This window comes from Ranitomeya imitator, chromosome 4 (genome assembly GCF_032444005.1).
Source record: "Ranitomeya imitator isolate aRanImi1 chromosome 4, aRanImi1.pri, whole genome shotgun sequence".
NCBI lineage: Eukaryota > Metazoa > Chordata > Amphibia > Anura > Dendrobatidae > Ranitomeya > Ranitomeya imitator.
The window spans coordinates 627,136,948-627,163,916 of NC_091285.1; the positions used below are offsets into that span (position 1 = coordinate 627,136,948).

The window sequence follows — 26,969 nt, forward strand, 5'->3', positions numbered from 1 at the left end:
TCGCAATCCCTATGCGGAGGTAGGGCACTGGACTTGGGCTCATCAAATACATCCCGGTAATCCGACAAGAACTCTGGGACCTCAGAAGGGGTGGATGACGAAATAGACAGAAATGGAACATCACCATGTACCCCCTGACAACCCCAGCTGGACACAGACATAGATTTCCAATCCAATACTGGGTTATGGACTTGTAGCCATGGCAACCCCAACACGACCACATCATGCAGATTATGCAACACCAAAAAGCGAATATCCTCCTGATGCGCAGGAGCCATGCGCATGGTCAATTGGGTCCAGTACTGAGGCTTATTCTTGGCCAAAGGCGTAGCATCAATTCCTCTCAATGGAATAGGATACTGCAAGGGCTCCAAGAAAAATCCACAGCGTCTAGCAAACTCCAAGTCCATCAAATTCAGGGCAGCGCCTGAATCCACAAATGCCATGACAGAATAGGATGACAAAGAGCAGATCAAAGTAACGGACAAAAGAAATTTCCACTGTACCGTACCAATGGTGGCAGACCTAGCGAACCGCTTAGTGCGCTTAGGACAATCGGAGATAGCAAGAGTGGAATCACCACAGTAAAAACACAGCCCATTCCGACGTCTGTGTTCTTGCCGTTCAGCTCTGGTCAAAGTCCTATCACATTGCATAGGCTCAGGTTTATGCTCAGATAATACCGCCAAATGGTGCACAGTTTTATGTTCACGTAAGCGTCGATCAATCTGAATGGCCAAAGACATAGACTCATTCAGACCAGCAGGCATAGGGAATCCCACCATGACATCCTTAAGGGCTTCAGAGAGACCCTTTCTGAAAATTGCTGCCAGCGCACATTCATTCCATTGAGTGAGCACAGACCACTTCCTAAACTTCTGACAATATATTTCTACCTCATCCTGACCTTGACACAGAGCCAGCAAATTTTTCTCTGCCTGATCCACTGAATTAGGTTCATCATAAAGCAATCCGAGCGCCAGAAAAAACGCATCAATATTACATAATGCAGGATCTCCTGGCGCAAGGGAAAATGCCCAGTCTTGGGGGTCGCCACGTAATAAAGAAATAATGATCTTAACTTGTTGAACTGGGTCACCAGAGGAGTGGGGTTTCAAAGCCAGAAACAGTTTACAATTATTTTTAAAACTCAGAAACTTAGCTCTATCTCCAGAAAACAAATCAGGAATAGGAATTATTGGTTGTAACATAGAATTCTGAACCACAAAGTCTTGAATATTTTGTACTCTTGCAGTGAGATGATCCACACAAGAAGACAGACCTTTAATGTCCATCACTACACCTGTGTCCTGAACCACCCAAATGTCTAGGGGAAAAGTTAGACAAAACACAGTGCAGAGAAAAAAAAATGGTCTCAGAACTTCTCTTTTCCCTCTATTGAGAAGCATTAGTACTTTGGGCCTCCAGTACTGTTATGAACTGGTGATTCAGAACCACAATGGACCTGGTGGTTAAGAGCACACAAAGTGACCTGATAGCTACTAATAACATAGGACGAGCTCTGAGACGTGGGAACTCTGCTGACCGCAATCCCTAATCCTATCACACAACACTAGAGGTAGCCGTGGAGCGCTCCTGACCAGACCTAGGCGCCTCGGGCACGGCCTGAGAAACTAGCTAGCACTAAAGATAGAAAAATAAGCCTACCTTGCCTCAGAGAAATTCCCCAAAGGAAAAGGCAGCCCCCCCACATATAATGACTGTGAGTAAAGATGAAAATACAAACACAGAGATGAAATAGATTTTAGCAAAGTGAGGCCCGACTTACTGAATAGACCGAGGATAGGAAAGATGGCATTGCGGTCAGCACAAAAACCTACAAACAACCACGCAGAGGGCGCAAAAAGACCCTCCGCACCGACTAACGGTACGGAGGTGCTTCCTCTGCGTCCCAGAGCTTCTAGCAAGCAAGAAAAACCAATATAGCAAGCTGGACAGAAAAAATAGCAAACAAAAGTAACATCAGCAGAACTTAGCTTATGCAGTGAAGACAGGCCACAAGAACGATCCAGGAGAGAGCAAGACCAATACTGGAACATTGACTGGAGGCAAGGAACAAAGAACTAGGTGGAGTTAAATAGAGCAGCAAATAACGACTTAACCTCGTCACCTGAGGAAGGAAACTCAGAAGCCGCAGCCCCACTCACATCCACCAGAGGAAGCTCATAGACAGAACCAGCCGAAGTACCACTCATGACCACAGGAGGGAGCTTGACCACAGAATTCACAACAGTGGTGCTTAGCAATGGAGTGCTTTGTGAATGAGGGTAATAGTTTTGTACTGGATTCTGGAGTGGATGGGTAACCAGTGTAATGACTGGCACAAGGTAGAGGCACCGGTAAAACGATTGGTGAGAAATATGATCCTGGCTGCAGCATTCAGGACAGATTGGAGAGGGGAGAGTTTGGTAAGAGGGAGGCCAAATAGTAGAGAGTTACAATTGTCCAGACGAGAATGAATAAGAGAAACAGTAAGAGTTTTTGCAGAGTTGAAAGTAAGAAAAGGGCGAATTCTAGAAATGTTTTTGAGATGCAGATAACAAGAGCAAGCCAGTGATCGGATGTGGGGGTGAATGAAAGTTCGGAATCAAGTATGACCCCAAGGCAGCGGGCATGTTGCTTGGGAATAATGGTGGAGCCACCCACGGAGATGGCAATGTCGGGCAAAGGTAGATTAGTAGAGAGAGAGAACACGAGGAGTTCAGTTTTTGACAGGTTCAGTTTCAGATAGAGGGAGGGCATGATGTTAGAGACAGCGGTAAGACAATTACTGGTGTTTTCTATAAAGGAAGGCGACATATCAGGAGCAGAAGTGTATAATTGGGTGCATAGCATAGAGATGGTACTGGAAACCAAATCTACTGATTGTTTGTCCAATAAGGGCGGTATAGAAAGAGAAGAGGAAGGGGCCTATGACTGATCCTTGAGGAACCCCAACAGAAAGGGGAAGGTGAGAGGAGGAGGAACCAGCAAAAGATACAGTGAAAGAGTGGTCAGAGAGATAGGAGGAGAACCAGGAGAGAACGGTGTCCTTGAGGCCAATGCAGTGGAGCATAGTGAGGAGGAGCTGATGATCCACAGTATCGAATGCTGCGGAGAGATCCAAGAGAATTAGAATGGAGTAGTAACCATTAGATTTAGCTGTTAGTAGGTCATTAGAGACTTTAGTGAGGGCAGTTTCAGTAGAGTGTAAAGAGTGGAAACCAGATTGAAGAGGGTCGAGATGAGAGTTATCTGAGAGATAGTGGATAAGACGTGAGTGGACCAGACGTTCGAGGAGTTTAGAGATGAAGGGAAGTTTAGAGATAATTCGCGGCACAGTTTTGGTCGAGGGATGGTTTTTTAAGTAATGGATGTATGATGGCATGCTTAAATGAGGGAAAGATACCGGAAGAGAGAAAGAAAGGTTGAATATTTTTGTTAGGTGAGAGATGACAGCAGGGGAAAGGGATTGGAGGAGGTGTGAAGGAATGCGGTCACTGGTGCAAGTGGTCGGGCGAGAAGATGCAAGGAGCCTAATTACTTCTTCTTCTGTAACTGCTCCGAAGTCAAAGAGTGAATTAGATGCAATGGGGGAGGGAGGACAGTGCATGGTATGAAGGGATCGGGAGATAATTTCTTGTCGGATGTGGTAAATTTTTTCTTTGAAGTAGTTGGCTACATCGTCACCGCGGAGATCCGTGGTTGGGGCCTGCACTCTTGGGTTGAGTAGGGAATGAAAAGTGTCAAAGAGATGTTTAGGGTTATTGGACACTGAGGTGATGAGGGAGTTGAAATAGGTTTGTTTGGAGAGGTGAAGGGCAGAGTTGTATGTTTTAAGCATGAGCTTATAATGGATGAAATCTTCGGGTAGATTGGATTTTATCCACAGGCGTTCGGCGTACCTGGAGCACCGCTGCAGGAAACGTGTCTGCAGTGTGTGCCACGGTTGTCGCCGTCTGTGCCGAGTTGTTCTATGATTAGGAGGTGCAATTTCATCCAGGGCACTTTGCAGGGTTTCATTGTAATGCTTCAGTGCAGAATCAGGACATGAGATGAAGGAGATAGGGGCCAATGAGGACTGCAAGTTCTTCATAAGTTTCCGGGTGTTAATGGCCTGTATGTTTCTATAAGTGTGGAAAGGGGGGGTGACCTGAGCTGGATGGCAGTTCTTGATAGAGAATGCCGGGAGAAGACCAAGTCGAGGGAGTTTCCGTCTTCATGCGTTGGAGAGTTAGTATGCTGCGAGAGGCCGAAAGAGGAGGTTAGAGATAAAAGGTGAGAAGCAGATGGGGAGAGGGGAAAAGCAATGGGGATGTTGAAATCACCCATGATGAGGGTGGGGATGTCACAGGAGAGAAAGTGTGGAGGCCAGGTGGCAAAGTGATCCAGGAACTGATGAGAGGGGCAGGGAGGACTATATACCACTGCCACTCGCATGGTAAAGGGGATGTAGAGTCTGACAGCATGGACCTCAAAAGAAGGGAAGACAAGTGAGGGTACTTGGGGGATAACTTGGAAGGTACATTTGGTTGATAGGAGCAGAGCAACGCCTCCACCTGCTCTGTTGAAAGAGCAGCAGCCGCCGCGGTGGTGTCTCACTGCTGTATCCATGTTTCAGTAAGAGCCAGGAGGTTAAGAGAATTAGAAAGGAAGAAGTCATGGATGAAAGGGAGTTTATTACACACAGAGAGAGAATTCCAAAGTGCTTCACTGTGCTTGATTGGCCAGAAAACTCACCTGACTTTAACCCCATAGAGAATTTATGGGGTATTGTAAAGAGGAAGATGAGAGACACCAGACCCAACAATGCAGATGAGCTGAAGGCTGCTATCAAAGCAACCTGGGCTTCCATAACACCTCAGCAGTGCCACAGGTTGATCGCCTCCATGCCATGCCGCATTGATGCAGTAATTGATGCCCCGACCAAGTGTTGCGTGCATTTATTGAATATACATTTCAGTAGGCCAATAGTTCGGAGTTTAAAATCACTTTTTCAACTGGTATTATAAAGTATTCTGATTTACTGACATAATGACTTTTGGGTTTTCATTGGCTGTAAGCCATAATCATCGACATTAACAGAAATAAACACTTGAAATAGATCACTGTTTGTAATAACTCTATATAATATAGGAGTTTCACTTTTTGTATTGAAGAACTGAACTAAATTAACTTATTGATGATATTCTAATTTCGTGAGATGCACCTGTAGTATATATATGTGTGTGTGTGTGTGTGTGTGTGTGTGTGTGTATATTGCTCGGTCTTGACACTCCTTTTGTACACATTTTTACACCTGATTTTTTCATTCCTTTTTCACACATCTTTTTTTTATTTCTGCTTACTCTTAATTACACAACAGTATACAATCATAGTACTTATGACCTAGTTTCACTTGCACACATACTATTACCATTATTGTTCAATCCTCTCTTGTTCTGGTCGGTTTAATTTCTAATGTCAAATTCATCATTTCTCTTTTTCACTTATTTTTCATCAATTTTTTATTTCACACATTTCTGAACATCCCATCTATTCCCCCAATACCCTTACTTGTTTTACTTTGTTGTGTATTTTTATGTTCTTTTACACTTTCACTCTCCCATATTTTGATATACATCAAGTTATTTCAGTTTATTATGCACGTCCTCCTTTAAACTCATCAGCCCTCTCTGCAAGGCGTTGCATATATCTCTCTCTACATACTGTATAAGTGGCTAATCCAATTCCTTCTTATCCTCCCCATTGCACCATATCCTGGCCCCCACATAGGTATCAACTATCCACTTGGAGATGGTGGTACGCATGCGCACTATCGCCGCCCGCGACTTTCCTCGCTGACTGCTTCTCTATATGCTCGATGGAGCCGGGCCACGTGTTTCCCCACGTCATCGTGGTCGCATGACACAGTCACTCCCTGGCGTCATGGCCCGTGATGTGTCGCACCACGCCCCCTCCAATCAAGGAGATGGCAGCACCCGTGCGTGCCTCGTCGCTCGGGGATTTCCTTGTCAGCTGCGCTTGCATGTGACTGGGGACGCCGGGTCGCATGACTCACCACGAGATCGCGGCGTCACTGGTCACATGGCGCTATCGCCATGGTTGCTTCCCGACACCGTGGGTTTGTCACGCATCATACCACGCCTCCTCCTCCACTGTTGGTGCACTTACACACCCATGCCCCGCAGATTGGTCCTTATTGGTATTTAAACCCACAACCTTCCTGATGACTCCACACCCTGACGAAGGCAGATTGCCGAAACGCACGTCGGGATAGACGCCATCATTGTAACTGCATTCATGAACACTAGTGTTATTCACTAATATGACGGGTTACTCTCTTTGTACACTACCAACTGATGTACTTACTATGCGGTAGTATTTACATATTCCACTACCACACTCTCATGTCACCCTCCAGTACGGTGATTTTATGTACTAACACCCTGGATTAGTAGAGACACTCACCACAGCTATTTTTGCACTAGCACTTTACATCTACTTCTACTACCTCAATTAAACCTTCACATAAACTCATATGTGACAGATTTATTACTAATTTAACTATATAGCTCTTAGCGCTCTGATTTACCAGTCGCCAAAGTGCATTGTCTTTCGCTCCCTCTTGACTACGGTCTTTTGTATACCTGGGTGTGCGGCCCTGTGGTTTTTAATCATTTCCATGTACATTGCTTTGTGTCCAATTGTTGTCACCTATTTAAATAAAATCATTACTTATTCACTATATTTTGTATATGGACTTTATGTTCGGGTTTTTTCCTTCCCCTCTTTTCAGTGTCTTTTCCAACTGTCCATGTGATATACCTATGCCCAGGCTCTTGTTTGCAGGAATTTTACTAATTTGAAATCACAAATTAACCCTGCATCAAGGACATTCCCCTGTTCTTCCTTTCATAGGTCATAAAGATATTAATAAGAATTGGGACTAATATTGATTCTTGTGGGCCCCATTGCTGACTTTATCCATTTAAAGATTGCATCATTTACAATGACTCCTTGTTTCTAGGCCCTTAAAGGGATTCCAGCGATGTGTCACTTTCTGGGCTGCTTTCTGTCATTTTGTTAAAATCCCTGTTTTCTCTGCTGTAGATCTATTAGTTCTCTGAATGCTGAGCTCTGTATAACCACGCCCACACTACTGATTGGCAGCTTTCTGCACAGTAAACATAGAAAGCTGCCAATCAGTGATGGGGGTGGGGTTACACAGAGCTTATGAATATGGTGGACTACATGGCAGGAGGGTTACTAGTCCTCTAATGATAATCTCCTGCTGATAAAACATTGATTTTATCAAAACTACAGTAAGCAGCCCAGAAAGGCTGGTTTCACATTTGTGGTCGGGAGGGCTGCGGATGGCAGCGTACTTCCTCCCTTCTTCCTCCCTGAAGCTCCGCATACTCTGCATGCGTCCTGCGTACCTATCTTTAACATTGGGTACACAAGGACTTGCGTTGTACGCGGATGCGTCCGTATGCGGCGATTTGACGTGTGCAGCGATCGCACGGAAATGAAAAATCTCCTTCAAGATTGTTGGAAGACCATTCCCAGTGACTACCTCTTGAAGCTCATGAAGAGAATGCCAAGAGTGTGCAAAGAAGTCATCAAAGCAAAAGGTGGCTACTTTGAAGAACCTAGAATATAAGACATCATTTCAGTTGTTTCACCCTTTTTTGTTAAGTATGTAATTCCACATGTGTTAATTCATAGTTTTGATGCCTTCAGTGTGAATGTACAATTTTCATAGTCATGAAAATACAGAAAAATCTTTAAATGAGAAGGTGTGTCCAAACTTTTGGTCTGTACTGTAGGCGAATCAAAGGTGGTCAAAAAAGAAATTCGTGGCCAATCTTATCTAGATGTCAGCATGCTGGTTGTTAGTTATTATATTATTCTCTGCTATATACTTTTGCAGGTCATCTCTCTTAATTCTTTCAAAAAATTTACACAGCGCTGAATTCACACTTACCGGTTACATAAATCTTTATTCTTATCCTTCTTGAAGATTGGTACCACATCAGACAACTTCCAGTCTGTTACAAATGAGTCTAAAAAGAGGAGATTCAGTGATTTGTCAGTTACTGAGCTCAACTCCCTAAATACCCATGGATGAATATCATTTGGCCCTGGGGCTTTATCAATATTTAATTTGCTCAGAAACAGCCGTACTTCTTTCTGTATTACGTTAGTGATATTGAGAAGTGAACCTTAATTTTGCACACTACTGATGTCAAACTTACTGGACAGTTATTGTATGGATCATCCTTCTTTTTCTTGAATGTGACACTGACCATGTTATAGGCCCCATTACTCATTAGATAAAAGTAGTCCAACCATCTAATGTTTATGTTGACCTCCTGACTCTTCCATGATAAATGATGTCAGGGGAGAGAAAAGGGAACACAGCATTAGGAATTTTAGCTGATATTCTGTTTGTTCGGCCGTGACATAAGTCACTGCCAGTGGGATCTGGCAGCAGCTCTTTCATAGAGAACACAGGAGTTCTCGACCGAGCTGAACATTTCTGTGTACGGTGGAATTGGCAGAGATAGCTGTCAGTTGAATTAAATGTGTATGGAGGCATTTGGAGAATAACATTCAGCGATTTATCAATTATCAAGCTCAGCTCCCTTAGTATCTGGGGATGAATATTTGCTCAGACACAGCTGTACTTCTTCTTGTATTAAGTTAGTGATATTGGAGGGTAAGATGGAAGCTGACAGCTTGTACTTGCTGCTTCAACCGCATCGGACACTGGCTTTATGATTTCGGCAGGTGTTCTTTACTCTAAAAGGATGCATCATTTCAGAGAGGGACATAGATGTAAAAGCCTCTGGGGAACATATTGCACAGGTGACTAGTCCAAATGCAGGTCCCTGGTAGCTTCTTCCACCCTGCTGCAGGTACATTGCTTGATATTTGGATTTAAGGACTAATGTCAGCGATGATCTCAGTACCGCGCTATGGAATATGTTAGTGCTACATTAGTAACGGGAATTGTAATAAACTAATAATATCCGATTATTCATATGTGTGAATTTTGGTCCAGCGTTTTCAGTCAGTAGACCCCTGTACTCCTCACGCTGGGGGGTGGCCTGGCAGGTCACCATGATGTTGGGTCTGCACTTGTCTGACACTTGTAAATGAATTGTGACTTTGCGGAGAAGTGATAGAAGAGGGAGGCGTGGAGGAGATTCAGCAAAGTGGAAAAATCTGGGAGGATGGGAGAAGTGAGAGGGACAGCTAATGGGCAGCCTGCAAGGAGAGGGTGCAAGACTGGACATCAGTGGAGTGGGCCGGACATCACCAATGTGAGAGGAAAGTAACAGAGAGAGTGTGACACAAGGAGGAGAAAGGGAGGAGAGGAGGAGGGCTGCACTCCCCTCATTGGATCTGCTTGATTCTTTCTTGGCTAACAGTTACTGCTCTCTGTTCTCCAATATCAAACTGTTCAGATCCAGCAGCCAGAAGCTCCAGGAACTCTGCAGCCCATTGTACTGCGCCACCACACAGTCAGCACCATTTACCTCCACGAGACGTTCGGACTGCATACCCCTATCATTGGGATTCATCAAAAGACTTTTACAAACTTTTTCTATTTCTTTTTTTTTGTCTAGGATTTAGGACACAATGTCACCAAGGGGTGGCGTTTGGCCCTTGCTACTTCTGTGGGTCACACCTGGGCTCCTCTCCCGAGAACCTCAGCCAAGTGAATATGACTATGTAGGCTTCCAACCAGAAATGGTTCGCCACTACCAAAGTGGACGGTTTTATTCCAGAACGCCACAGTGCGTGGACATTCCCCAGGATTTAGCGCTGTGCCATGGAGTTGGGTACCACAAGATGGTACTGCCAAACCTTCTCGACCATGAGACGATGGTAGAGGTCAAGTACCAAGCCAGCAGTTGGGTGCCTCTCTTGAGCAAGAACTGCCATCCGGGGACACAGGTGTTTCTGTGCTCTCTCTTTGCCCCAGTTTGCCTGGAGCAGCCTCTTTACCCATGCCGCTGGTTGTGTGAGGAGGTCAGAGATGCTTGTGAACCAGTCATGCAGTATTTTGGTTTCCCCTGGCCTGATATGCTTCGGTGTGACCAGTACCCAAGGGAGGATGTCTGCATCGCCTCACCAAATGCCACCCAGGCCCCTCGTCCACGGAGTAAGTATCACAAACCACGACAAGGTTGGTCCGTCGTCCCCTCCGATACTTCCCTGCAAAATGCTATTGATCCACAAATGTAGCCCAGCTGAAATTGTCATTGTGTGTGTATTGTGATAACCCTCTGATAAAGCTCATGCGCGAAACCACAGATAACATATTGTGATCTTACCATCAGCCACAAAGCAGAAAACATAAGATATCACAAGGTGCGAAAAACTCTGCTGTGTTACATCTGTAAGGCTATTATTTCACATCTCATGTTTGGGATCCGTTTGTAACCGATTCAGTTCCCAAAAAAAAAAACAATCATGGAAATATAAAAAACAGATGCCAAACTGAACCCTAAGTTTCCATTTTTAAACTGATCCATCAAACTTTGGTTTCCATTTTGCATCATTTTTCGCTCCATTTTTATCTGTTTTTGCTTCATTTTTATGTTTTTGCACCATTTTTGCTACATTTTCATCACTATTTGCACAATTTTCATCGATTTTTGCTCTATTTTCATCTGTTTTTGCTTCATTTTCATGTTTTTGCGTCATTATCATCTGTTTTTGCACCATTTTCATCCATTTTTGCTCTACTTTCATCCACTGTTGCTCTATTTTCATCCCTTTTTTGCTACCTTTTCATGTTTTTGCATAATTTTCATCCATTTTTGCTCTATGATAATTTGTTTTTTTGCACCATTGTCATCTGTTTTTTGATCATTTTCATCCATTTTAGCTCTATGATTTTTTTTGCACCACTTTCATCCTTTTTTTTTCACCTTTTTCATTCATTTTTGTTCTATGTTAATCTGTTTTTCGTACCATTTTCATCTGTGGTTTTTTTGCACCATTTTCCTCCATTTTTGCTCTATTTTCATCTGGGTTTTTTTTTTACACCATTTTCATATGTTTTTGCAGACCTTTTTAGGAAACAGAAAAAGCCATGAAAATGAAAGGTTTCCATAACTGAATGTTTTATTTCTGTTTTTATGCTTCACAAACAGATCATAAAAAAAAACAAAAAGCAAAATGTGAACAAAGCCTAACCCCATACGTACAGGTGCTCTTGCTGTACTCTTTTACTGGCTTGCTCTAGTTATTTCTTCGGTACTGTTAGCTAAAACTGATAAAACTGTACAGAATTGCAATTTGTACATACATTTGAGGATTGTCCCTTATTTTCAAGGATTTCCTTGGTCTTTGCTGCACTAAATACCCCATTTTCTGAAAAAAAATTTTTTTTGTTACTTTGAAGCTAAAAATCATTTTTGTTTTGTTAAAAAATTGCAGCGTTTTAGCTTTTACAGCCTTTTATTATCCCTGCACATTCAACTTCGATGTGGTCTGTGGTCATAAATCAGCTAAGAGGAGATGAAAAAAAAAGCAGCCTAAAAAAAAGTCAGAATCTCTCACATTTGTCAGAAGAAGCTCACTGACCATTTCTCAGTGAACTCATTCTGCAGCCTGTAATAGACAATGCAGCACAGAGGCTGCAGAAGGCAAAGAATGCAAACTTTTTTAATGAAAACTAATACATGCACTTAACAAAAGAAATTAAAATTGCCCCTAAAGATGGACAAACCTTTCTTATTAAAGTCCCGCTCATGAGCACATCCAGCCTGAACTTATTTTATGAGGAATTTAGAAGTTCCTCTCCATTATATACGAGGCTTTAAAAAACATTTACCTTGCTGGAATATAGCACCGGAGCTGTAGTAAAAGAAAATGATTTATTTTCACGGAGTACACACTCATAAATTACAAAAGAGGATTGTGGCTAAAAGAAGTCATAAAAATCCGATAAAAATCTCTTTAACTTGTTTAGCAAATTGCTGCACATTTATCATGACAATAAAAGGGAATCTCTCGGCAAGTTTAACGACCCTTAACCATTTGTGGGTCACAGATAGATAAATGCATTGATACCCATTATCTGGAGAAATTCACATTTTTACCAATATGCAAATGTGGAGTTAGGTGCTCCGTCCCGCCCAGAGCACCTAATGAAATTTTCCATCCTTATCACCTGCCTCTCTGTGTTCATTCATTAATAGCTGACGTCAGGCAGCTTAACAGCAATCAGCGCAACTTACATTATATCGAACCTGGTAGTGTTCAACAGTGTACAACGAAATTACTTAAAGGGGTTATTCTTATCTTTATAAATAGGTATTATTAGATAGTGGTTGTAAATACGAGCAATTTTGTAATTTACTGCTTATTAAAATGATCAGTCGTTTTTAAGATAATAACACTTTTATTTTGCTTAAACCTTGTTGCTTCGGAGACCGACCACTTCAGCTAGACATCAGTACAGGCTCAGGGCTTAAAAGCTTCTTTTTTTTTTTTCGATACAGCACTTTTTTTTTAAGCCTGTCAGGTTTGTTTTAGAACGCTCAGTTATTTCCTAATCCCGGCTAGCTTCAGAGCAGTGCTTGCTAGCTAGACATCAGCGGTGGTCGGTCTCCTAGGCAACGAGCAGTAAACAAAAGAAAAAGTCTTAATATCTCAAGAACAGCTGAAAATGTTAGTAAGCATTAAATTGCAAAAGTGCTAGTGTTTATAAGAACTATCCGAAAATATCTAAATTTGAAAATGGAAATATACCCCTTTAAATGGTAATCCTTAATATTGGGTTATTATTGGGATTGTTATTGGCCTCAATCCGCAGTCGTAAGGGCTGGAAACATATTTCAGTAATAAATCTATAGGGAAATTACAGTTCCCTTATTATTTTTCTATATGACCTAACGTGAACATATACTTTGAATATTCCCTAATGTTCTAATGTGGCGTAGATTTGGTTTTACTGTCAATTAAACTTTTTGCCTGTAGGATCCTTTTGTGCTGATACTTGTGGTTCTTCCTCCCTGCTTTCATCTTATTGGGAGTTAGTTACCAACAAAGTGCCAATGTGCACAGTGCCCAATCACCTGCCCTGGCGAACGCTAATTGTTCTAACTGTCCTTTGTCCTTCATTTCCCTCTGTCCTGTTAAACATTCTTGTCATTCTCTTGACTGTCCATAGACACAGATGAGGGTCACATGTAAAAAGCATTAAAGGGTGGATTCAGCATTGCAAGAATTTTTTATTTAATAGTTAAATGCATCAAAAATAAAAAATAAAGTCAACCTTGTAATTATTTTTTATTAGAAACATCCTATCGTTTTGTGTACGCAGCTCCTATGTAAAGCTACGCGTCTCTATAGTTTCAGACCACACAAAAAAAAATCCTGTCTAGTAACTCCATAGAGTTTGCACCTCTTCTTGGAAACGTACAAAAAGAAGAGTCGCAGTACAGGAGGCAGACTGGAAGGAGCAATACATCGCTGTAGGATCAGACTACGCAGAGTCTGTAACTTGCTACCGTGGCGGTACATCGCTCTGCATAAGAGCTGTATACACGAATAGGAGATTTTAAAGGTGATATGTCGCCATATGTTACAATGCAAACTGCATACATTATCAAATAGATATCTTAGACCTGATGAGGCCGGTGTACTGACTCTGAAAATATATATCCGAATGGCCATATAATCCTATCCTTTTCCCTTTTTTTTCTGCTTGACTTTAAAATGAGTATTTTTGAGTCCAGGTAGGTTTAAGAGGTCCTGACTGTGGCATACATACGCACTCTTCGCTTAGCTGATTGTGCATATGTTTTAATTGGGGAGAATAGAGTAAGCCGCCGCTAGTCGTCTTCGGCAGTGGCTTATCTCCTGTGAAAACAATAGGATCAAATGCTGAAATTCAACATGCCCCCCTCCTTTTCTCCCCTGACATAATCTGTCAGGTAGGAGCCCCCATACACATCAGATGTTTAGCCAGTATAAAACCATTAGTGGGTTTAGCTGACCTTTATCTAATATTTATGGGGGCTAGACCATTTTTACAAAGGTCCACATACATGCAGCCATTCCTTGTCATATATCTGTTCTAAACCACCAAAAACAAAGATATTGGTCAAGAATCACTTATTACGGAGGCCTGACTACTATATGACCAGACCGCCATGTTCACTTTTAGTTACTTACATTAATGACCCTTTAACTTGTGCAAACAGTTACCCTGATTGTCAAGGTCTAGAGGATCGAGCAGTAAGAGGAAACGGTTCTTGACTGTCAGTTTTCAGACCCAACTTTTTTTTGTGAACGTATATACCTAGTGGTGTAATATAGTCATTATGAATTTTGGTGACTGCGCGTTTGTAAAGATTCTCCGAATCTTAAGGAATGCAATTTGCGTACATACAGTCACGTGCCGACTAGACGTGCGCATCCTCACTCAATAGCACAGGATTGAGTGAGGCCAGACAAGTCTAGTCGGAATGTGGCCGATGAATGCAAATCGCATGCCTGCAATCACATGGACGCCCACTCCCGACACTGGAGAATCCTTGCAGCTCACACAAGTAGAGTCACTGCAGACTCGTAGCCCAGGATCGGACAACCCCTTTAATGTAGATTAAAGATAGCCATACATTTATTTTCCCTGTAAAGAAAGTTACAATCTTTATCAATTTTTACCAACAATCATTATATCCAGAGTGATTGGATTGACTGGAAACCTGTTCCACTGATCAGAACATTTTATGGGACACGCTTCAAAACTTTGATGGTTTTTGTTTCAAAGGTCTCACTAATAAATTGATCATAGGATTTCTTGCCCCTGGCAGCTAAGGTGTTCAATTTAATGCAGGGGGGTCCAGGGTCGATGCTGTGGGCTGGAATTTGTCTTCTCTTCACCCTCAATCCCCTCTTCTGAACAGGAACCTCTCATGTGTATGTTGTGCTGTGGGTTTCGTTCTGTCCTAACTTGTCGCTCGGGAGTCCTTGATGCCTCCCCATCATTGGGGCCAGAAACAGCTGCACACATAACGGGAGACATTTGGTCCGTTTCAACAGTATAATTCGGATACATATGACTGCTGCACACAGAATGAGACAAAGTTCCCTCCAGTTGGTATTCCCTTTGCCCAGTATACTGTTAGTTTTTGCCTCCGTTCTGCCCGACCTGCCCCCACCTTAACAGACTTGGTTCCAGGGACTTCCTAACTGCGGGACTGGAAAACTTGTTTTGACAGCTCTGGTGGTGGTGAAGTGGCAGCGGCGTCATTGCAGGTTGTCAGCTTTCTTGAAGAGATGGGTTATCAAGTTCCATCTGAAAGTTCCACATGTAGGGGATAATCGGACGTGTTGGGGCACAGAATTCCAGAGGATGGGGGATATTCAGAAGAAGTCTTGCAGGCGATTGGGTGAGGAACATACAAGTGTTGAGGAGAGCAGGTCTTGGGAGGACCGGAGATTAGATGTGGGAAGATATCAGGAGATTATGTGGAGATACATGGAAGAGACAGATTAGGGACTGCTTTGTTAGTCAATGTTAGTGGGTTTATCTGGAAGTGGAAGCCAATGAAGGGATTTGTAGCGGGAAGATGTGGAGGAGTAGCGAGGAGAGAGGTGGATTAGTCGGGCAGCAGAGTGGACTAGAGAGGTCCGAGAGTGTTAACAAGGAGGCCAAAGAGGAGGATATTGCAGCGGTTGAGTACGGAGATGATGAGGGCATGCACAAGTATTTTAGTAGATTCAAGGTTGAAGAAAGAACAGATTCTGGAAATATTTTTGAGTTGGAGGCGGCAGGAGGTGGTAAGAGATTGGATGTGTGGTGTGAAGGACAAATATGATTTGTAAAATGATCTGGATAGTAAGAAAATACTAAAGAACAGACACAGAATAGGTGTGGAATATTTGCTAACAAAGATGGGGCCTACTAAATTCTTTAAGGGCCAGAAGAATGAAGCAGCAGAAGAAGAAGGCCAAGGGTCTGTCTGTGGATCTCCCCCCTATCGTTGTGCAAACACATCTTATCTCTATAAGCTTGGGCAAGATAAATATTTACATAGAAATGGATAGAGGAGGGAAGAGTTAGCAGCAAAGGTGAGAAGAAGTCTTTACCACATCTCAGGTTATATCCTTGCTGCATATACTAACTACTGAGTGAGGCCATTAAGGAGGGGGTCACTGTATCACTCCTCTGCCCACTTTGGATGACCTTCTCTACTGTACTTTGAAACACAAAGTTTAATACTGATACCAGCCAAGTGGCTCCCCAGTCTGGTTTCTTTCCCTAGTGCTTCCTGACCATTTATTATTCTGGGAAATTGGTCTTATGTCTTATTTTTGGTGTGTGAAAATCAAATGTAATGGTTATCATATTATAATTGACTCTCCAAGCATATCACCCAGAGAAGATAAAGGAGGATAGATGTGATGGTAAGGCTTGTTCATATCTGAGTTTAGAGATCCTTTAGCGGATCAATTTACTTATTAATGATACTCACTTATGTAGCGCCATATTGTTCTGCAGTGTTTTACATCATCACTGTCCCCTTGGGGCTCACAATCTAATTTCCTTATTAGTTTTTGGAGTGTAGGAGGAAACCCACTCAAATAAGGTGAGAGCATATATTGTCCTTGGTGGGTTGTGAACCCAGGACCCCAGCGCTGCAAAGCAACAGTGCACCATGTGGCTCTGATTTTTCTTTTTCAGATGTAATTGCCTTAAAGAAGACTTTTAACCATTTTTTCTTTTGAATTGGAAATAGGATGTAATAGTGGATGCATAAAACATTTTTTTTTTCAAATTTTGTCTATGCGTTGCAGAGATATTAGGAATCAAAGTATTTGGCACCTAATGAGTTAACTTTTTTAAAACCGAAATAGGTGTAATCAGACAATTTTTTTTATTAGGGGCGTGTGCTTCTTCTCCCTCTATGATGCTGACCAATCATAAGAAGGCAGCAACACTAAAAGGAAAAAGGACACGCCCACACCAAAGCTTACAGTAGATCACGTGTTTATTTCTTTCCTATGCCAAGCATAGGTGGCTTTCCTTCATAGGATGCTGCCCTTCCCGTGGTTGTTCCTTCCCGGGGAAAGGCCTGGCTATTCACTGCTTGCGTCGAGAAACACGTGATGGTGTCTCCGCAGCTTCTTTACTTGCATTTGCATATTTCCCATAAGGGATGGGGGCAGTGTTCTGGAATCACTGCGTTGAGAAACACGTGATGGTGTCTCCGCAGTGTTGGATGTTTTGGTCTCCCTGAGGCCAATCATCTGTGCCTTTATAGTCTTTTTACTAGGCACTGCTCCTAATAGCCAGATTCCTACTCCACACTGATGAGGGGCAAAAACCCCGAAACAGCTGTCTGTGGATGGATACCATGCTTGGCATAGGTGGCTTTCCTTCATAGGATGCTGCCCTTCCCGTGGTTGTTCCTTCCCGGGGAAAGGCCTGGCTATTCACTGCTTGCGTCGAGAAACACGTGATGGTGTCTCCGCAGCTTCTTTACTTGCATTTGCATATTTCCCATAAGGGATGGGGGCAGTGTTCTGGAATCACTGCGTTGAGAAACACGTGATGGTGTCTCCGCAGTGTTGGATGTTTTGGTCTCCCCGAGGCCAATCATCTGTGCCTTTATAGTCTTTTTACTAGGCACTGCTCCTAATAGCCAGATTCCTACTCCACACTGATGAGGGGCAAAAACCCCGAAACAGCTGTCTGTGGATGGATACCATGCTTGGCATAGGTGGCTTTCCTTCATAGGATGCTGCCCTTCCCGTGGTTGTTCCTTCCCGGGGAAAGGCCTGGCTATTCACTGCTTGCGTCGAGAAACACGTGATGGTGTCTCCGCAGCTTCTTTACTTGCATTTGCATATTTCCCATAAGGGATGGGGGCAGTGTTCTGGAATCACTGCGTTGAGAAACACGTGATGGTGTCTCCGCAGTGTTGGATGTTTTGGTCTCCCCGAGGCCAATCATCTGTGCCTTTATAGTCTTTTTACTAGGCACTGCTCCTAATAGCCAGATTCCTACTCCACACTGATGAGGGGCAAAAACCCCGAAACAGCTGTCTGTGGATGGATACCATGCTTGGCATAGGTAGTATATTGCCCTGTCACGTAGTATATTGCCCAGTGACGTAGTATATTGCCCAGCTACGTAGCATATTGCCCAGTCACGTAGTATATTGCCCAGTCAAGTAGTATATTGCCCAGCTACGTAGTATATTGCCCAGCCACGTAGTATATTGCCCAGCCACGTAGTATATTGCCCAGCCACGTAGCATATTGCCCAGTCACGTAGTATATTGCCCAGTCACGTAGTATATTGCCCAGCTACGTAGTATATTGCCCAGCTACGTAGTATATTGCCCAGCTATGTAGTATATTGCCCAGTCACGTAGTATATTGCACAGCCACGTAGTATATTGCCCAGCTACGTAGTATATTGCCCAGTCACGTAGTATATTGCCCAGTCACGTAGTATATTGCCCAGTCACGTAGTATATTGCCCAGCCACGTAGTATATTGCCCGGTCACGTAGCATATTGCCCAGTCACGTAGTATATTGCCCAGTCACGTAGTATATTGCCCAGCCACGTAGCATATTGCCCAGTCACGTAGTATATTGCCCAGTCACGTAGTATATTGCCCAGCTACGTAGTATATTGCCCAGCTACGTAGTATATTGCCCAGCTATGTAGTATATTGCCCAGTCACGTAGTATATTGCACAGCCACGTAGTATATTGCCCAGCTACGTAGTATATTGCCCAGTCACGTAGTATATTGCCCAGTCACGTAGTATATTGCCCAGTCACGTAGTATATTGCCCAGCTACGTAGTATATTGCCCAGCTACGTAGTATATTGCCCAGCTACGTAGTATATTGCCCAGTCACGTAGTATATTGCACAGCCACGTAGTATATTGCCCAGCTACGTAGTATATTGCCCAGTCACGTAGTATATTGCCCAGTCACGTAGTATATTGCCCAGCCACGTAGTATATTGCCCAGTCACGTAGCATATTGCCCAGTCACGTAGCATATTGCCCAGTCACGTAGTATATTGCCCAGCTACGTAGTATATTGCCCAGCTACGTAGTATATTGCCCAGCTACGTAGTATATTGCCCAGTCACGTAGTATATTGCACAGCCACGTAGTATATTGCCCAGCTACGTAGTATATTGCCCAGCTACGTAGTATATTGCCCAGTCACGTAGTATATTGCCCAGGTACGTAGTATATTGCCCAGCTACGTAGTATATTGCCCAGTCACGTAGTATATTGCCCAGTCACGTAGTATATTGCCCAGGTACGTAGTATATTGCCCAGCTACGTAGTATATTGCCCAGTCACGTAGTATATTGCACAGCCACGTATGTCACAGGTTAAAAAATAAACATACTCACCTTCGGATCCGAGGGCCCATTGTAGTCATAACATCCTCACCTTCGGATCCGAGGGGCCCTTGTAGCGCACGGCTGCCGCCATCTCCCGTTCCCAGGATGTATTGCGAAATTACCCAGATGACTTAGAGGTCTCGCGAGGCCGCTAAGTCTTTTGGGTAATTTCACAATGCATCGCCGGGAACGGAAGATGGCGGCCGGCTCTGTGGACGGTGAGTATAGCAGGTTTTTTGTTTTTTTTTAAATTATTTTTAACATTACATTTTTTACTATTGATGCCGCATAGGCAGCATCAATAGTAAAAAGTTGGGGACACACAGGGTTAATAGCGGAGGTAATGGAGTGCGTTACCCGCGGCATAACGCGGTCCGTTACCGCCGGCATTAACCCTGTGTTAGCGGTGGCTTGAGGGGAGTATGCGGGCGCTGGGCACTGACAGCGGGAAGTAAGGAGCGGCCATTTTCTTCCGGACTGTGCCCGTCGCTGATTGGTCGTATCTGTTTTGTCGTGACCAATCAGCGACTTGGATTTCCTTGACAGACAGAGGCCGCGACCAATGAATATCTGTGACAGACAGACAGAAGGACAGAAAGACGGAAGTGACCCTTATACAATTATATAGTAGATGGGGCCGCTCCCATCATCCATTTTTTTTCTCGGCCTTATTATACGTTCGAGTGAAATCGCAGCATGCTGTGATTTGAAGCGTATATCGTCCGAGACTCGCCAATGAAAGGCTATGGGTGCGAGAAAAACTCGCACACTACATGGACCATCAGTGTGACCTGCGAGAAATATGCACCGGTGTCCTTTGAAAAGCCGGCAATTCAGTGCGGTGTACTGTAAAATCACACTGACAGGTTACAATAGAATAGAATAGAAATATACGCATAGTATATGTGTGTGTGTGTATATATATATATATATATATATATATATATATATGTATATATATATATAATGTCATTGACACACATATACAGTATGTATCTTTGTATTTCATAGAGACATAGATAGCAGAAAAGCCGGTAATTCATTTGTCGGCTTCTGTGAAATAATTGTAGAAGCCGACATGATAGGAGACATGGTTTACATACAGTAAACCATTGCAGAACAGTTAGATTTATATACATCAGTGACTAATACTGTCAGTAGTATGTGTGTGTAAAATTTGGGACCTGTATGTATTTCATAAAAGAATGTCTTCACAGAAAAAACTGGCGTGGGCTCCCACGCAATTTTGTGCTCCAGAAAGGGAAAGCCAGTGACTGAGGACAGATATTAATAGCCTAGAGAGGACCATGGTTATTTCCCCCCCCCCCCGGGCTAAAAACATCTGCCCCCAGCCACCCCAGAAAAGGGGCATCTGTAAGATGCGCCAATTCTGGCACGTGGCTTCTCTCTTCCCACTGCCCAGTAGCGGTGGCATATGGGGTAATTATTATTATTTATTTATATAGCACCATTGATTCCATGGTGCTGTACATGAAAAGGGGTACATACAAATTACAAATATCACTTACAGTAAACAAGCTAACAATGACAGACTGATAAAGAGGGGCGAGGACCCTGCCCTTACGGGCTTACATTCTACAGGATGGTGGGGAAGAAGACAACAGGTTGAGGGTTGCAGGAGCTCCGGTGTTGGTGAGGCGGTAGCTCCGGTGTTGGTGAGGCGGTAGCTCCGGTAGTGGTGAGGAGCCAGCAGGGTCATTGCAGGCTGTAGGCTTTCCTGAAGAGGTGGGTTTTCAGGTTCTGCCTGAAGGATCCGAATGTGGTTGATAGTTGGACGTGTTGGGGCAAAGAATTCCAGATGATGGGGGATATTCGGGAGAAGTCTTGGGTGAGGTGCAAATAAGTGTGGAGGAGAGAAGGAGATCTTGGGAGGACCGGAGATTACGTGAGGGAAGATATCAGGAGATTAGTTCAGAGACAGTGGCGTATCCAGGGGGGGGCAGCCGGGGCATGTGCCCCGGGCGCAGCCAACAAGGGGGCGCCAGCAGGCCACCTGATGCGGTGGTCCAAGGAGGAGGCTCCCCGTCCACGGAATTCTCAAACATGCAGCCCCTGAGGCAAGCATCTGCGGCCCGAGGTGCACGCTAGAAAAGGAGGCGGCACAGAGCTCTGGGACTTTCGCAGCTGCTGGAGACGAGAGCTGCCCACAATGCGTCGCCATGGATACGCAGTGACTTCCGACCCTGTCCAGTGCCCGGAGAATGAGCCGTGCATCGCTAAACAGGAAGTGTGCACTGTGCAGCACCTGGAGCAAAGGATTGCGGGGGCTGGGGGGATGCAGAGCCTGGCTGGAAGGACAAGGTATGGGCTCTAATATACTGCGTGGGCTGCTATATACTACATGGCTGCTATTTATTACGTGGGCTCTGCTATATACTACGTGGACTGCTATATACTACATGGCTGCTATTTACTACGTAGGCTGCTATATACTACATGGCTGCTATATACTACATGGGCTCTGCTATATACTACATGGGCTCTGCTATATACTACATGGGCTCTGCTATATACTACATGGGCTGCTATATACTACATGGCTGCTATTTATTACGTGGGCTCTGCTATATACTACGTGGGCTCTGCTATATACTACGTGGCTGCTATATACTACATGGACTGCTATATACTACATGGCTGCTATTTATTACGTGGGCTGCTATATACTACGTGGGCTGCTATATACTACGTGGGCTGCTATATACTACGTGGGCTGCTGTATACTACATGGGCTCTGCTATATACTACGTGGGCTCTGCTATATACTACGTGGGCTCTGCTATATACTACGTGGGCTCTGCTATATACTACGTGGGCTCTGCTATATACTATGTGGGCTGCTATATACTACGTGGGCTGCTATATACTACGTGGGCTGCTATATACTACGTGGGCTGCTATATACTACATGGGCTGCTATTTACTACGTGGGCTCTGCTATATACTACATGGGCTGCTATATACTACATGGCTGCTATTTACTACGTGGGCTGCTATATACTACATGGCTGCTATTTACTACGTTGGCTGCTATATACTACGTGGGCTGCGCTATATACTACGTGGGCTCTGCTATTTACTACGTGGGCTGCTATATACTACGTGGGCTGCTATTTACTACGTGGGCTGCTATTTACTACGTGGGTGCTGCTATTTACTACATGGGCGCTGCTATTTACTACGTGGGCTGTGTTATATACTACGTGGGCTGCTATATACTACGTGGGCTGTGTTATATACTACGTGGGCTGCTATATACTACGTGGGCTGTGCTGTATACTACTGTGTGGGCTGTGCTGTATACTACTGGGTGGGCTGTGCTGTATACTACTGTGTGGGCTGTGCTGTATATTACTGTGTGGGCTGTGCTGTATACTACTGTTTGGGCTGTCCTATATACTACTATGTGGTCTGTGCTATATACTACTATGTGAGCACTGAAACAATGCCAGGGGGCTGGATGGGTGCAATGTCGTGATTTCTGCCCCCATAATGTGCTCAGATTTCTTCTGCCCCCCCTAATGTCCTGATTTCTGCCCCCATCCCTCCATATGTTCCTCAGATTTCTCCACCACATGCAACTGCACCCGGGAAGGGAGGGGATGGAGGCAGGAATCAGGACATTATGGGGGCAGAAGAAATCTGAGGAGATTATAGGGGGCAGAAATCTGAGGGGGGGGCGCCAAACTGATCTTTTGCCCCGGGTGCAGGAGGAGCTAGATACACCTCTGTTCAGAGATATATGGAGGAGACAGGTTATGGATGGCTTTGTAGGTCAGTATTAGTAATTTGAACTAGATACGTTGAGGGAATGGGAGCCAGTGAAGAGATTTGCAGAGAGGGAAGCGGAGGAGTAGCGAGAAGAGAGATGAATTAGTCGGGCAGCAGAGTTAAGGATGGACTGGAGAGGTGCAATGGTGTTAGCAGGGAGGCCACAGAAAAGGATGTTGCAGTATTCGAGTCGGGAGATGATGAGGGCATGCACAAGCATTTTAGTAGATTGACGGACTGAGAAAGGACGGATTCTGGAGATATTTTTGAGCTGGAGGTGTCAGCAGGTGGAAAGAGCTTTGATGTGCGGTTTGAAGGACAGGGCAGAGTAAATGGTTACTCCTAGGCAGCGGACTTCCAGTACGGGGGAAATTGTGATGTCGTTAATTGCGATAGATAGGTCAGGTAAGGAAGATCTATGAGATGGAGGAAAGATGATGAGTTCAGATGTAATAAGGGGTTAATGTCACCTTTGTATTGTAAGGTGACATTAAGCCTATTTGTAATGGAGAGGTGTCAATAATACAATAAAGTATTTTAATGAAATGAAAGACAACACAGTTTTGCCATCTTTATTTTTCTGCCATTCCAAACGATGCCCTCGATCTCCTGTAATAAATGAAAAAATAACAAACAATCAATATACCCATACCTGTCCGGGGTACAGTCAGTCCCACACCGTAATCAATATCTGGGGTATATACAGTTTACAACCGGGAGCGGTGCTAATGCGACTGCCCCAGCTGTAAACTACAGGGGAATGAATGAAATGCGGTGACGTCTCTGAAGCTGCGCTTCCTCACAGCATGAACTCAGCACCGCACGCCAGCATAAGAGTCAAGGCAGAGTTCAGGACTGTTCCCTGCTGCCCTCATTGTCTACAAGACCTTTTGGAGAAACGCTGTTGTCGGTGCTAGAAACTTGGTGGGAACAGGCCCGCGCGCAACACAGAGAGAGAGAAGTGCAGTGCGCCGAATAGCTGGCAGAGAGCGAGGTGCTGTGTGCTTCGTTACCGTGAGTACAGCGCACATGCCGTGCAGAGAGAACCAAGTACTGGACAGACTTTTGCAACCAACCTTACTAGCATATACCTTCCTGCCCACAGGAGACCCTGATCGTGCTGCAGCCTTGTTTGTTCTGGCCGCATATGTTCATGGAAAAGGGGCTCAGCAGAAGGTACCGGACACCGACCGCTGCCGCCAGAAGACGGACCACCATTACCAGCTGAACCTTCTTGTACATGTGAGGCAGGGCCAGGGCCCTAGTCGTGGCTGAGAGTATGTGCTTTAACGTGCCCTGGTCTCCCGTCACATGAATATGTCTATTTTGTGGCATACTTTCTGCTTCACCTTCTGAACCGTCAGGGTCCCATCGGGCTGGCTGAAGTTCTGCTGCTGGCATTGATGCATATAAACAGACAGAGTCCATTTCAAACTTATAATAAAAAACTTTCCTTTGTTGCAGCACATCCTTTTCAGTTACAGCATCAGCATAAAGTTTCACACAGTTCACATTCTCTACATTCCCTGCATTTCTTTCTACGGTCCTCAGTACGTGCCCGGGTCCTACTGCCTCTTGCGGTAACACAGCGTCCTCCCTGTCCAGACTCACTGCGCTTGGGGGGTTCCCTTGTTCGTTTCTCCCGGATCTGATGGCATCAGCCCATGCGATGATCTGCCACATGATGAGCGACCTGTGTCCCCGTTCTGTATAGGACCTCTACGGTAGCATCCACTCCACCACTGCTGTCACACTGCTGCTTGGCTGTACTTCTGCCCCACTGAGCCCTGGATGGCTGGGTTCCTTGTCATAAGCATTGCGGGGCCCACTGTGTTGCCCCGGGCCTAAGGCCCTCCAGGACTGTCTGGGCTCTCTGGCCCCTCCTGAGCTGTTTCAGCTCCCTGGCTTTTCTGACTCGCTTCAGAAAATGCTCATGTCTTAACCACAGTTGGCCCCTCCTATATTAACTAGTTACTATACTAAGCTTCTATTACCTAATCCTACCGTGCCCCATCTAGTGTCCTAATTAAGGTACTGCGCTTTCCCTAAGTAACCATCTTCATTAAACAGCATATACATAAAGACAAAATATAAATATATGTACATAAGAGCACTAGATACGGCATTTAACTACAAGATACATCATTTAGCACTATCTTCAACCGGGATGTGCTTAAAGGGGTGAGGGCATATACCAATGTCTGTCACCCCTTACATACAAGCACCACGCCAGCTGTTGTCGGCGCTATTGACTCCCCCACAGCATTCATAAAAACTGCCGTTATCTGATTCATTGTTCCTTAACTCTGCATATCTTTTACATCCTTTAAAATTGGACCGTTATTCTCTCCATTTAGCCCTGTACATCCCTGCGAGGTTGCTCGGCACCTCCCCAGTTGTGAGGAAGCAATATATACATAATGACTCAAAACCATTGGCTGGGGAGGAAATGGCAAGTGCACGCGCTGGCCCTTTAAGAACATGGCCAGAGGCCCAGCTGGAAGTGCTGCTGGGAGTATTAGAGGGAGAGGGACCAACTGCAGCGGCGGGTGAGTGAACTGACATGCTGCGAAGCCGGCGTGGTGATATCAGATTACAACTAAAAGTAGATCCAAGGGCTAACATTTCTCCTTGCAGAGAGTGACATGTCAAGCCTGACATGCCAAGGTGAGGAGACTTTTAAGCCTTGCAATGCTCTAGTGCCACACAGCAAACAGGCAATCCCTGCATGTGTTGTGGCAGTCGAACAGCCGCGAGACATGCACCAAAAGCATATTTTTCGAGCACACCGAAGACACTCAGTTAGCACCTGAACATACTAGCTTATCACAACTATCCATTAGTTGCCATTTTACATTATGGCTTATGAGTGACATACTGTATGTTATTTATATGAGACAAGCAACTTTTTTGAATATTTTTGTCCTCTCATTTTTCAGACCTAGTCTAGACCTTTGAACATGATAGCAAAAAAAAAATCACATCTTGAAATACATGCAGCCACACGCTCTCCGGTCCCGAGTGCCAGCGGCAGTGCTGGGTATTGATGTGAGAGACTTGCGTGAGTTTCTCGCAAGTGTGACCCCGGCCTAATAGAGGTATAATACACTGATCTATATACGGTAAGTAGTGAAGTAGATTATTTAAGCAACCAATTGCACGAACAGGACCCCTTGTGAGACTAATACATATTGCTAAAAAGTCTCCCAAAATGTTTTTAACTGCAAAAAAAATAAAAAAATCTTGTACTAATAAAACAAGCTTTATTATGGGAAAAATTAAAAAACGAAATATATAAAATGTCAGTCTTGACTATAAAATTGATTATATTTTTTGTGCATATTGCCTCAGAGAAAATGGAATAAATAGTTGTATGATACAAATGGTAGCAATAAAAACTACTGTAAAAAATCCCCACATGGGTCAATTAACTTAAAAATTAAAAAGGTTGTGGCTCTCACAATATGGTGACATTAACAAATAATTTTCTTTTTAGTGGTTAGTTCAAAAAGTTAATAAAAGTCAAAAGTGAATATAAAGTAATAGCTTTAAAGTTGTAACAATGAAAAAAAATAGCAAAAACACCCACAAAACGCTGCATGTTTAAGGCTGCGTTCTTAAGGGATTAATATAGTGTTTCCACCGGTTGCCACTTATTACCACCAGCCTCACTAATGGCTTCCATGCTGCCTGCCATTGGATTATATGTGTATATTATATGTATTGGCTGGCTAGCTTGATTAGATTTGATGTTCGCATAG

At 44.1% G+C, this 26,969-nt stretch overlaps 1 protein-coding gene across 2 annotated transcripts in view; it reads left to right on the top strand.

The window, feature by feature from the left end:
• SFRP1 (secreted frizzled related protein 1) overlaps positions 1-26,969 on the top strand; it is an 89,676-nt gene that overhangs the window by 55,095 nt on the left and 7,612 nt on the right. For both annotated transcript variants that reach the window (XM_069766673.1, XM_069766674.1), the window contains one exon: positions 9,639-10,177. In XM_069766673.1, coding sequence (XP_069622774.1) covers positions 9,652-10,177 — 526 coding nt within the window. In that variant the 5' untranslated portion in view covers positions 9,639-9,651. The remainder of the gene's footprint in view (positions 1-9,638; positions 10,178-26,969) is intronic.